At 41.6% G+C, this 12,862-nt stretch overlaps 1 protein-coding gene across 1 annotated transcript; it reads left to right on the top strand.

Moving 5' to 3' along the window:
- The first annotated feature begins 5,458 nt into the window (after positions 1 to 5,458).
- On the top strand, positions 5,459 to 12,562 carry htr5ab (5-hydroxytryptamine (serotonin) receptor 5A, genome duplicate b). The gene is made up of 3 exons (XM_063484031.1): positions 5,459 to 5,572; positions 8,915 to 9,689; positions 11,877 to 12,562. Exons 2-3 carry the CDS (start codon positions 8,982 to 8,984, stop codon positions 12,207 to 12,209), a joined length of 1,041 nt encoding a protein of 346 aa, XP_063340101.1. The 5' UTR covers positions 5,459 to 5,572; positions 8,915 to 8,981; the 3' UTR covers positions 12,210 to 12,562.
- Positions 12,563 to 12,862: the final 300 nt, after the last annotated feature.

Raw genomic sequence — 12,862 nt, 5'->3', positions numbered from 1 at the left:
CCCAAGCTTCTGTTCAAAAATGCTAATGTGATTTTAAAATAATATGAAGCTTCAGCCTGTTTTACCTTGGATGGTCCCTGGGAGCAGTATGGATGGCTTCTCTCATGCTTTCGTGGCACATGACCTTGAGTGCTTTATTAATTTCCTTATTATTTTAGGGCAAGACCTCGGGCTATTCACCTAAAAGATGAGTCAGGGGATCACTTGAGGCATTAAATCTCAAATTAGACAATTTCCAGTTAAAAAGACTTAAACAGTTCATTAACTGCTTTAATTACTATTTTTTTTTTTTTTTTTTTTTTTGCTGAAGAATAGTTAAATTACAATTATCAAATTAGCCTCGTTGCTTTATGTGCAAGCTTCCCTTTCAATTAGTCAAAAGGTTGGAATTATTTAAGATCTTTGGTGACAAAAGTCTGGTTAGCATCCAATCGTGTCAGGATCGTTCAGGGGGAAAAAAGTGGATGCATAATACCTCCATGCTGGATTACAGATAGGACTTTAAAAAGATAAACGCAGGAGAGATTGTCTTGCGGAATAATCCGATTGTGAAGTGGAGATGCTTTGAAAATGCTTCACTCAAACTGGCATTTAACCACTTGAATTAGAAGTCTTATTCACAAAGAGGATAAACTGTGCTGGAACAATCGGTTTCTCAGCTGAAAGCTATGAATGAGAAACTGGGTTTGCTTTTGGAGAGAAGACATGTGGGTTCGTTTTTTGACAGCTATCTATAATGCCGTTTACTCGAGGAGTTAAGTGACCGAGGATGCACAGTTCTCGCACTGACTCATTGTGTTTTGAAATGCACTGCACTCCGTGTGTCATCTCTCTAAATGTGTGAATAAGGCTGAATATCATCTGCATTGTGGCGCTTCAAAACTCCTTTCCTGACTGACATATACTAAATCTCTTTACTGCCTTTTGTAAGATCTAAATATAAAGTGAAATATATTAGTAGCAACCACGAGGGGAAACAACAGTTTAGTGCATATTTATTCCCTTGAAAACAAGCTGTGAAAGCATAAAGGGGTCAGATTTACATGGTTAGCTTGCATGGAGTCATAATGTATAAATATGAACATTCCTCTTATATCATATTACCCTGAAAATTGCATTTGTAGAAAAGAAAAGCCTCATTCTGTCATTTGCAGCAGCTTGAAATTCTCATAACATAGGAGTGTGTTACAGGATTTCTAGTCTAGCTCTACACAGGGTCAGAGTAATTTATCATGATGATTGCTGTACAATAAGGACACCTCGGTCCACCACGGTATGTGCAATGCCTAACAAGCAACCAAATATTTCAGAGAAGATCATATAGATGGAATAAAAAAGGTAGTGTGTCAATAACAACTTAAAATTCAATGCTAGATGCACAGATATGTAAACAACCATAACAACCAAAATCTAAAAAATGAAATAAAATAAAATGTGATTGTCTGAATTCGATGGCTTAGATGATATATCACAGCCATTCCTTTGGGGGCCTTAATGACAACAAGCTATTATAAAACAAAGACAGAATAAAATTGCACTGACGCAGACACAAGGTTATAAATAAAAACACTTTACATCCAAGATTAGACAGAAAACACAAAGATCCAAACAAATCAAGAAATGAAGTCACTACAATGATCAGCACACACTAATCATGATGAAGATGAATGAAGACTCGAAGGAGATTGGAACCTATTTTGGCTGTAATAAGGAAATAAGTGGGATAAACCTGAACATGTCAGTCACAGGGTCAAAGCAGGGAGACGTGCAAGCATCCACTCTTACATCTACACCTACTTTTAGAGGGCAGCTTTTTAATAATGACAAATCTTTTTCTCAGTTAAACATGTCGCAAAATTCAAACAGCTTTAGGCTACAACTGTGTAAAAATACGACCTTTTAAATGTTACAGCATGTCATTATTTATGTAACACAAATTAAGTCAAAATGCAGTGTGTGGAAAACCAAAGTGCACCCTTAGTGCTTTCAGAAAAATTAAGATGGATGGATGCCATGGAAGAAAGACATCAGCTATGATCTTAAAGAAGCAACTGATGCTGCTCATCAATCTAGGAAGGGTTACAATGCCATGCCCAAGCAATTTGAAGTCCATCTTTCTAGAGTCAGAAAGGTTATTCACAAGTAGAAACCATTCAAGACAGTTGTCAATCTTCCCAGGAGAGGACATCCCAGCAAATCCATCACAAGGTCAGACTGTATTATGACATGCATCCATTTCCTTCTGCTTATCCATTTCAGAGTTGCGGGGGTGCCGGAGTCTATCGCAGCTGTCATAATGCAAAAGAGATGCACCTTGGTCAACAAAACCCAGGAGTGACATCTCAGGCTCTACACACCTCAGCTGATATGTTAAAATTCATGACATCACAATTAGAAAAAACACTGCAGAAGTATGACTTGTTTAAAAGAGCTGCCAGGATAAAGCGTCTTCTCTCTAAAAAGACTTTGGCAGCAAATTTGGAACAAACCGCTAACCTTCTCGAATAATGCTCACTGGATGGATGCAACCAAACTGGAGATATTTGCTCACCACATGTGGCAAAAACTAAACACAGCATATTAGCACAAACACCTCATACAAACTGCAAAGCACAGTGGCGGAGGGGTGATGGTTTGGGCTCCTTCTGAAGTTTGGCTTGGATTTTGTTAAATAAACAACAGCACTATGTAATATGGCATGTGTTGCCAAGTTGTACTCACCTACAGATTTTATATATTTTTTATCATATCCGGGTATGTAAAACCCGAGAGGAGGAGCGTGCACTTTCGTTTTACCGTGGCTGTATTTTTAGTACAAGCTGGGACCATTGTTCATGAGCAGCAATTTCTGCTCCCTGTGTACTGTGCCAACAGCCTGTCGAAAGAGAACCGCCACTTCTTCATCTTCTTGATGTATTGAATCACTTCTTCCTTTCCTTCATCTAGTGGTCCTTGCTGCTCGCCTCAGCACATCGTAGCTGAACACCTTGCCTGTCTGAACCCAGTCCTGCTTCGCCAGCTACTGACATACAGATGCTTTAATTAGGTGTGGGTGTTACAGTGCAGACCTTTAGCTTTAACTTTAAAGGAGAGCTGGCACTGAATCTTGACAGTGTACAGGTGTGTAAGTTTAGTATTTTACATTCACCAGTATATTTAGCCCGTCACATCATTTAGTGTCACCTATGGAAGTGTGCTGAACACCCCCCCCCCCCCCCCCCCCCCCCCCCCCAGTGCAAAAGGCAAGGACATTCTGCACATTCGCCTTTCTATAGCATGTTAAGTTATGCGAAAGTGTCAAAAGTACTGAGTAGCCAATGAATAGCTATTAATATGATGGTTGGGGACGTGGACTCCTATATTACATTTATGACCCTCTGAAAGGCTCAATAAATCATTTCACTGCTTCAGTTGAGCAGTTCCACTTTTATTATATATAATACATTGACACAAATGACCCACATGTGACTCTGTAGGATCATATAGCAAAGGGAAGTTGCTCTAAAATGAAATTCTATGTTTATCTGTATGTCTATTCTGTATATACCATTCCATCACTCACTGCACAATAACTGCAAACCAGACACACAGGCACAGCCTGTGATTTAACAGCAAAGCCTCTGTCCCAAGGCCATATCATAATTTCTCCCTGGCCGTTTTCCACAACCTAAAGTTATAGTTACTGGGAGCATAAAATTCTTTTAGTAATGGGAATAATTGATGACTGGCTATTTATGGGGATGGGAGCAGTCTGGCGTAACAAGGTCAGAGATGTGATTTGCAGGACAGTGCCTGGAGAATAAAGAGAATAAAAAGGGGACCCATTGCCTCAGATAAGAGGGAACAGAGAGCGGAGGAAGTTTGATGTTTACATTTAAGGTGAATCACAGCAGCTCAGAACAGGATGCAGTGTAGTTCATCCAGTGACACGCTCAAAAGCACATTTCAGTTATGAAAATAACTGTAGAACAGACTACACTGCATGATGCGAGACCCATCCTGCGCTCTTTTTTTTTTTATTAACTGCGGTGTATTTTCATCAGCTTGAAACTAAACAGCTGGAAGTGCAAGTATATCATCTGTTCTAATGAGGAGCACATTGCAGTGTCACTTTAAGTGGGCTGCATTAATGCCTTCGTAGCTCTATAATTAGCAAGATACAATTTTGCAAAACAGGTTATTCAGCAGTGACTGCGGAAGCCACCGCTAAGCTGATTTGATTTTCTGCCTCAGCGTCACCTGTATGGGGCTGTTAAGGAGGAAGGAGAGGGAGGGGGAGGAGGGGGTGATTGGGTAGGAGGCAGGGACGTAGTAGAGTCACATAAATGTTTTCCTTGAGCAGAAGATGGTGTGATTAAAAAAAAAAAAAAAACACCTCCAAGAGTGCCTCTGGCTGTAAACAGCTGCATATTTCAGGGTTAGTGATAGACCACACTTACTCTGCTCGAGCATTTTCAAACTAATCCCAAGGATTAGGAGGAGGTAAGTGTTACCTGTAAGCTGCTGAATCTTGTACTGAAACAAACTGAATTTATTTATGATGCTATATTGTTTTCTAAAAATAAATAAATAAATAAATGTGGGGGTGATGTTGCTGACCATGGTGCTGAAACCACAATTTTTATATGGGTACACCTATTATCAGTCACTGTAGGGACTGCTGGTCTTTTTATAGCTAAGGCATTGCTCAGACGACTTCTAATATATTTCTCGATAGCTTGATGTCAGTCTCATTCACAGCCTGACATTATAAAATCTGACGGGAGCACCTTTCTCTGTCCACCTACAGCTCTATTATTTTTTCGCAGGCAATCACCATTAAGAAGAAAAGTTGTTTTGTATCCGAATGGAACCATCACCAATAGATTCTTAAGTGACAGATGGCCGGCTAAACAGCCTCGCAGTGTTCTGGTGCTGACTGTGATGATTTAATTAAATTAATCATTTTCTCAGGCCATTTTCGCGGGACAAATGAAGTTTCCCAGTGGGTATTCCACAAAGCCCAGTCGAGAAAAACTCGATTACAAGTTGTACACAGCCGCGATCCTGCACACAAATTGGATCTGAATTACATTCCGCGAAATATGGATTAATCAAGATGGTGTGGGTTAGAGGAAATGCCACGGGAGAGGTGGTGGCACGAATATCATCCATCATAAAGCAGCATGAGCCGTGTCTCCTCAAGCCACATCTGATCCCTGCAGAGTAAGACTAATTAGCGAGAGGGAATGTTTTCTGAGCAGGATGAAAACTCTGACGGGCCCGAGACGTCGTCTCCTCGCGCACCACGCGAATCTCAAAATAAAGCGCTTCCCTCGTAAAAACACGCGCGCGCGCACGTCTCTCGCACGCCCGGAAAGCCAGTGCTTATCATTTGAGTGCACTCAGTTCCCCCTCCAGACCACCAGTGTGGTTCATTCCAGCGCCTCTGTATCCTCAGTGCGAGGTGTGCTTCTGCTGTCATCCGCACTGAGCGAGGCGGTTCAATCACTCCTCTGACAGAGCAGCAAAGTGAAATACGATGGAGAGCGAGCAGAGCTGGTCTTGTGCTGGACGCGTATCTGGCAACGGGGTGAGTTAACAATGAATTGATACGAATCATTGGCCGCCCAGGGTTTTTTTTTCCCTTTCTTCTTTTCTAACAAGCAACGGGGCTATAATTTCTTTTTACACTGGAGTTCAAAAGTGGGGACGCGTTTTGTGAGGTGATGTGTAACAAGTGTCTTGGCTTAATTATCGTTTGCAAGCAGAGACGAGCGCAGATAGGAAACCTCACGGGACAAGTGATCTCCACTGAGATGAGATTTCTGACTATTAAAATGTTAAAGTTTGATTGTTTTTGTCAAATTGAAATTAAATTTCACAGAACCACATAAAGAGTTGTAAAGACCATGTGATCCGAGGATTTGGAAAAAAGGAGACCCACAGAGAAAGAGAGATTAAACTGGTATGAAATCATGGTAGAGCTGCTGAACGCACAAGAGATTTAGAGGTTTGCTTTATGCTGCCTTGTGCTTTTATTATCACTCAAGTCAGAGGACACATCTACATAGCTCCCCTCCATACACCTCCAAATGTCAGCTCCGAGATTCCCCATGGGGAAAATTGTATAACAAATGAATATACAACAGTTTCAGAGTGGCGAGCTTAACACAACCAGTATGTCATTCACACTCATGCAGATTTACTCAAAAGGCTGTGGAAGTGCTTTTGGACACAAAGATGAAAAAACAAAACAAAAAACAAATTCCTTTCTTACCTGACTCTGTTTGTGGAGCAATTCAGGGAATATATTGTTTAAAATTGCAAGCTGATTGCAGTAGTATTAAAAAAACATATATAATCAGAAGCAGCATAAATAAAGGGCAAGCAAAACTCTTTCCCTTTTACAGCAGGAGGTCAGAAATAAGTGCAACAATAAAAAGCAATCTTAGCAAACGTAAAAAAGGCATTCTCCTATTTTTGCTGCCCCCAATCAAATAAAGGAATGGCTTCTTGATTGCTGCAGTATTGGCTGCAGTGTGGTTATCCTTCAAAAGAGTCTGAAGTTCAGAAACAGATTTCAAATGCAGATAGATTTGTTCATTTGAACTGCATTATCTTCCGCAGGTCTGTCAGGATCATGAAAATTCGTCACGGTTATAAATATCATTTCACTTTGGTCCTCCTACCACAAAGTACGCTGTGTACAGATCTTCTCAGACAGATCTTTTCTCAAGTAAAATCCCCAAAAGGATGGCAAGCGAATATGCTCAGTGAACCAGCTGGCACAAGTATTAAGACAACATCTGACCTGAACTGACATTTTCCCAACACAGCTGTGTGGAATAACATTAAAAACGAGATCTATTCAGCTCTCATGCTTTGATTTTGCTATCTTAGACTTTTCTGCCAGTGTCTCCCACTTCGCTCTTCTCCCATATGCTTACACATACAATTGCATTTGTTGTCTTTTTTATTCTTTCTGCCCTGTGTCTCAGACTTTGAGTGAGTGGCAGCCGTCTTTTGAGACACCTGGCCTGTGATGTCCCTGGAGAAACTGCAGCATTGCTTTGCCGAATGCCGCATGTTTTGATTGCCTCTTCCTTTCATAACAGTTGTCCAATTTCATGGCTATTAGGCTTGTTAATAGGAGCGGGGAGAAGAGAGAGCACAGAGCCCATTGGTGTGCTTGAGGTGGAACCTTTGATTAGAGGGGATGGATTGTGATGCTAAGAGACAGTGTCACATGTCACTTATGTATAGAAACTGATAGAGACGTGGCCTGTGTTGTTATTACCCATTGGGCCTTACTCATAAAGCCCAGTGATTGATAAAAGGTAACTCAATCTGACACGGCCCCTTGGGTGTAGAAGCATGAATGAAGCATTTCACAGAGTTTATTTTAGTTACCCTTCTTGGTTGGTTGTACTACAGGAAAAAAGGTAGAATTTGGGCAAACTTTAGCTTATTTATCATATTGATTGTTTCATAATATAGCCAAAAGTAATGCAGCCAAACAGCCAGAAAACCTTCATCCTACTGATTAAATTCTGTAATTAAAAAGAAATTAATAAAAAACTCAGTCACAGCCAATTATTTCAGCTGTATTATGTGCATTAGTTGTGGTCATTATCGACACTTTGCTTCAAGACCTTGTAAAAAAAAAACCAGAGCTAGAAGGAGAGCCATGCAAAATGAATGATTTTATTCAATATTCCACATCACGGGTACAAATCTGCTTTAAATGGCTCCGGTACACTGGGTCAAGCTCAGAAACTGTGATCTGTGCTTTTAAAAAGCTTGGGAGGATTCCCGAAAGACAGAATAAGTCATAGGAATATGCTAAAGCAGGAAGAGTAATTTAAACTGTGAATGTATAAATAAGGACTTATGATTAATGACTAAAATTAACATTGCTAAATTAGGTTTGTGTGAATATGTGTCCCAAAACATGATGCATGAAATCATTATTGCCCCGAGAGATGCTGCTAAAAATGAGGCTCCTGTGAGTCAGATGTGTATTGGCTATCATACCAGAGTCCTGTGGATAAACAAACCAGTATAGATTTTTAATGTTGGGCAAATGCGTTTGTATATTTTTAAAGTTTGTTGGTAATGTGGCGATTTATCGAACTTTTTCTCTGGTGAGGGAGTTGGTCTCTTCAGAGTGTTTACAGTAGTTGCGAGCTGTACAGATCAATACTTTACAAACAGCCAGCTGTCAGAGTTGAAGTGGCTGGTGTTTTAGGATTCATTGTTTCTGCACTGTTGAAAATTGTGTAGAGCAGCTCGCCGAGCCTCTCCTGTGAATCTATTGATAGAGCTGGCATGTCAAATCTTTTCATTCCGAGCTTGAAACTGAGACAGTTGTATGGTAATGCAGAGGGTCTCTCAACCACACAGTCTCGTTCAAAGTGAAACAGATTCCCCTCCCTGCGACAACAGAAAGCACACAGCTCCGCAATGCTTAACGGTGGGATCTCTCAATTAAAAATGAAAACGAGATCTTCCCAAATGAGTCTGCAACAAAGACTCCACTTAAAACTGTCCATTGTGCAACAGGCCTGACTTTGATGGAAATCAAAGGACAGCAGTGGGATGATAAAACTGAATATTTATGGCCTTTTCCTGAACCAGAGATGTCCCCGAGTACTTTTGAGCCTTTTTAACAGCAGATGAAATTGCACTTGAAAGTTGTAGGCAGGTTGCTCGACAACTGAAATGAGGAGCTCAAGTGCCTTTTACTATTGTGAACAAATCACTGAACTACCTCTTTGGTCAATGACACATAGGTGCAGACTGGTGCATTTGCACACTCGTGCAAACCCAGAAGTAAAAGCTACTAATTATTTGAGCACTGCATCTTTAACCTTTGGTGTCTAGTGCACTGTTAAGGTTTGAATCTGTGTCTTTTTCTCTCACCCTGCTGCAGAATGCATGAGCTGTCTGCAGACGCTGTCGCTGAATCGTCTTTGGCTGCAGGGCTGTGAGCAGCTACCATGACGTACCCTAACACCAGCACGCTCACAGTCAACTTCACTGGAGCTTTGGACGGCCATGACTCCGGAGGAAACATCTACCGCCCCTTTTCTGTCTTCAGCGTTCTCACTCTCACTTTACTGGCGATGCTGGTGGTGGCCACCTTCGTGTGGAACTTGCTGGTGCTGGTCACCATCCTGAGGGTGAGAACGTTTCACCGAGTGCCCCACAACCTGGTGGCTTCGATGGCCATCTCAGATGTGATGGTGGCTGCTCTGGTCATGCCCCTAAGCCTAGTCCACGAGCTGAACGGCAGACTGTGGAAACTGGGGCGCGTCCTGTGCCAGGTGTGGATCTCATTCGACGTGCTCTGCTGCACAGCCAGCATCTGGAACGTGACGGCCATTGCGCTGGACCGCTACTGGTCCATCACCAGGCACCTGGAGTACACACTCAAGACACGCAAAAAGATCTCCAATGTGATGATAGCGCTCACTTGGCTGCTGTCCTCTATCATCTCCTTGTCACCGCTCTTCGGCTGGGGAGAGACTTACTCAGAGGGGATGAAGTGCCAGGTGAGCCAGGAACCTTCCTACACCATTTTCTCCACCTTTGGGGCATTTTACCTCCCTCTTTGTGTGGTTCTCTTTGTTTATTGGAAGATCTACAAGGCTGCCAAGTTTCGGATTGGCTCCCGCAAGTCCAACACAATCACACCCATGGCTGAGGTAATTACTTTAATTTTATATAATAACTCCTCACGTAGGTTACAGTATCACTGCTCTCCCTTTCCTTCATCAACCAGCTATTGCCCCTGACCTGCAAATATGGATTGCTGTGCAGTTATTTTTTATATTGGCTGATAAATTACTCTGATGTGATCAGGGAAACATAAGTATCCGGTGTGTGAGCATAAAACCATCCTGCTCATCACCATCAGACTGTTAATGTGCGTAGGAAGAAGGTAGAAAACTATAAATACTACCTCTGGCATCTTTCATGAAACATGCATCTGGCTTTGGTGTTATTATAATCAGCAGATACAAAAGGTCTCCATTAAGCAAACATTTAATCAGGGAACTTTTCTTTTCACTTAGATTTATAACACATCAGTGATAGATTATGCTACTTTTACAGTCTTACAAAAACGATCCTTTTCCTTAAACTGTGAAAGGCTACTTATAAAGTCATTTAGCACCCAGGGATTCTCATGCCTTAGCAAGCAGCCACAGAGGTAAAAACAAAACAAAAAAGCAAAGTTTTGGGATTTTATTTATGTCATTTATTAATGTCTTTTATGTAATGTCCATAATTTCCCCAATTCCTCAAAATGCACATTTGTTATGCAAATGTGACAAAATTATTAACTCTTGGTCAAGGAGGGCCGATCACCCAGTAAATTATCCACATCTGTTATTGCTTTGATGAACATTCGTGTCAAGTTTCATTACACAGACAATCATTCATCTAGCTATAGCAATTATACAACGCGGAATATGTCTAATTTGTGATTTTTGTTTTCCACAGACATATCCACCACTGGTTACGTTTTATGTCTCTCAGTATTTCGCCAAAGTTTACTCTAATCATTTCCAAGCATACACCGAGCCCTCCAGTGTACCTGCACCGATGTATGATGTGAGCAGTGGCATCAGCATCCAAGATAATAAACTTCCTACACTGAGCCATTAAAAACACCCACTCACACACATACATAAACACACAATGCACCAGAAATAGAGTTCACTGAGGTAAGATTCCTGACCTAGTTGCACAGATAACTTGAGGATGCCAAAAGCCATATCATTTGGCTCCAGAAAATGGCTTGAATGACTCCACAAATCCTAATGCATCAGTCTTTTGGACTGTGTTCAAGCTTTCAGTAAAAATTTACTGTCAAACTGTGTTGACAGCATTTTATATTTTAGCCCAAACATAAAATAACTGCACAAACATTAGCTGTAAGCCAGCTTCTTGTCCCTGTGCATTCACGAAACAGATTCTAAACTAATACGCTGATATTTACCTCATGCAATCGCTTAAACTTACCTAAGGATTAATCATTGGATTAAATGCTTAAAAACTTGAACTTTTTACACATCTTAGACTCCTTCACCTGCTGTATATAAAGGCATACTTGCAGTTATATAAGTGCCCATTTTAGCAGCTGCATCTTTTACTATTATATTGAACCATTTCTTAAATTATAAGCCCCCATGCCAGTGGCAATATGCTTTTAACTCCTGGCCTCTGCTGTAAAAGGATTTGCTTCGTCTATCTCATCCGTTATATTGTACAGTGACTTGTATTGATTCAACTAAATTTACTCCAGAGAGTAAAAGTTCCTGTACCGGAGTGCAGGTTCTTGCTTAAATGTTGTACAGGACACAACAGTGTAGACTGTTGTCCTTTCTGCTTTTCTTCCAACACATTTCGACAGATAGTTTGTCTTTATAAATGCTGCGACCTGAACTTAACCGGATGAACAAGAAATAACATCGGCCTTGAGATCCACCAGGCGACAGTAAGAGAGGAGAAAGTCAGAGGATAAATGTTGACATTTCTCTTCCTGGCTGTGCTTGTGTGGAGAAAATGGAGAAAATGGGCTTCTGGAAACTGCAGATTAAAACACGGCTCTGGCTTTATATTCTCAGTGTGTGTGTGTGTGCGCGCGTGTAAAATGAAAGAATAAGCTTTGGCTTGTTGATCAACCAGTTGATCCACACACCATTTCCCCACCAGCCTAATATCCATCTTCTGCTGAGCAGCCTCAGCATTTTCACTTCCGCATTTGCTTATCTCTGGCTTGCTTTGTAAAAGAATTGCTTTGCTTATTTAAGAGCTAATCAGATTTCCCAGATTGATTAATAAATCAATGGGTTAAGTGATTTATTTCCTGATCGGCTGTCTCCTAGGTAAAGGAGGAGACACAGCAGCCCCAGATGGTGTTTACTGTGCGCCACGCCACCGTGACCTTCCAGACAGATGGGGACACGTGGCGCGAGCAGAAGGAGAAGAAGGCTGCGCTGATGGTAGGCATTCTGATTGGCGTGTTTGTGCTCTGCTGGATCCCCTTCTTCATCACCGAGCTCATCGTCCCGCTGTGTTCCTGCGACATCCCACCTATCTGGAAGAGCATCTTCTTGTGGCTGGGCTACTCCAATTCCTTCTTTAACCCACTTATATACACCGCATTTAATAAGAACTACAACAATGCCCTGAGGAACCTCTTTTCCAGGCAGCGATAAGCCGTTCTGCAAGCTTAGCCGACACGCTACACCAGCATCTGCTCCACAGTGTTAGCCTACTTCTCATGACGAATCTGTGTCGGCTACTCCATCACTATCAGGTGGATGGTAGCCTAACACTGTATATAACAGTCACCATAATGGGCTGTAGACTAATGTTTTGAAGCCGGGAGTTCAGTGTTTTGGTGACTGCAAGTTTGGTTTTTGGAAACCAGAAGTGGCAGAAGTGTTGGATGGGACTCCTGAACCCCAGGACGCTATGCAAGCAGTGCCCAAAACCGTACCCAGCATTATTGTCTATTTTTGCTATAAATGGGACCACAATTTTCAAAATGAACACCATGCTGCTTTGGAGAGGATTTAAAAATAGCATTAGAGACCAAGAACTCAGTAGCGAAATGTTTACTGAGGCTGTATCTCAAGTGTACATTGGGTGGGGGTGGGTGGGTTCTCATGGAGTGCTGTACAGTCTGACTACTTGTCACAACCAGAGAAGTTGTTCGCTGCTGGCCAGTAGGAAAGATGCAGGTTTAAGGAATTTAAACACTATGAGAGCGCATTTAGACATAGTTCTCACAGCCACGAATGGCACCATGGGCCAAAAGTGTCATCATCAGTGCTGACACACCCTTTGGTGTTGTTTCAGCTGTTCG

The sequence above is a fragment of the Pelmatolapia mariae genome, linkage group LG9 (genome assembly GCF_036321145.2).
Source record: "Pelmatolapia mariae isolate MD_Pm_ZW linkage group LG9, Pm_UMD_F_2, whole genome shotgun sequence".
In the NCBI taxonomy this organism is placed as follows: Eukaryota; Metazoa; Chordata; class Actinopteri; order Cichliformes; family Cichlidae; genus Pelmatolapia; species Pelmatolapia mariae.
The sequence above is the reverse complement of the archived record's forward strand: the minus strand, read 5'-3'. Positions and strand labels throughout refer to the sequence as shown.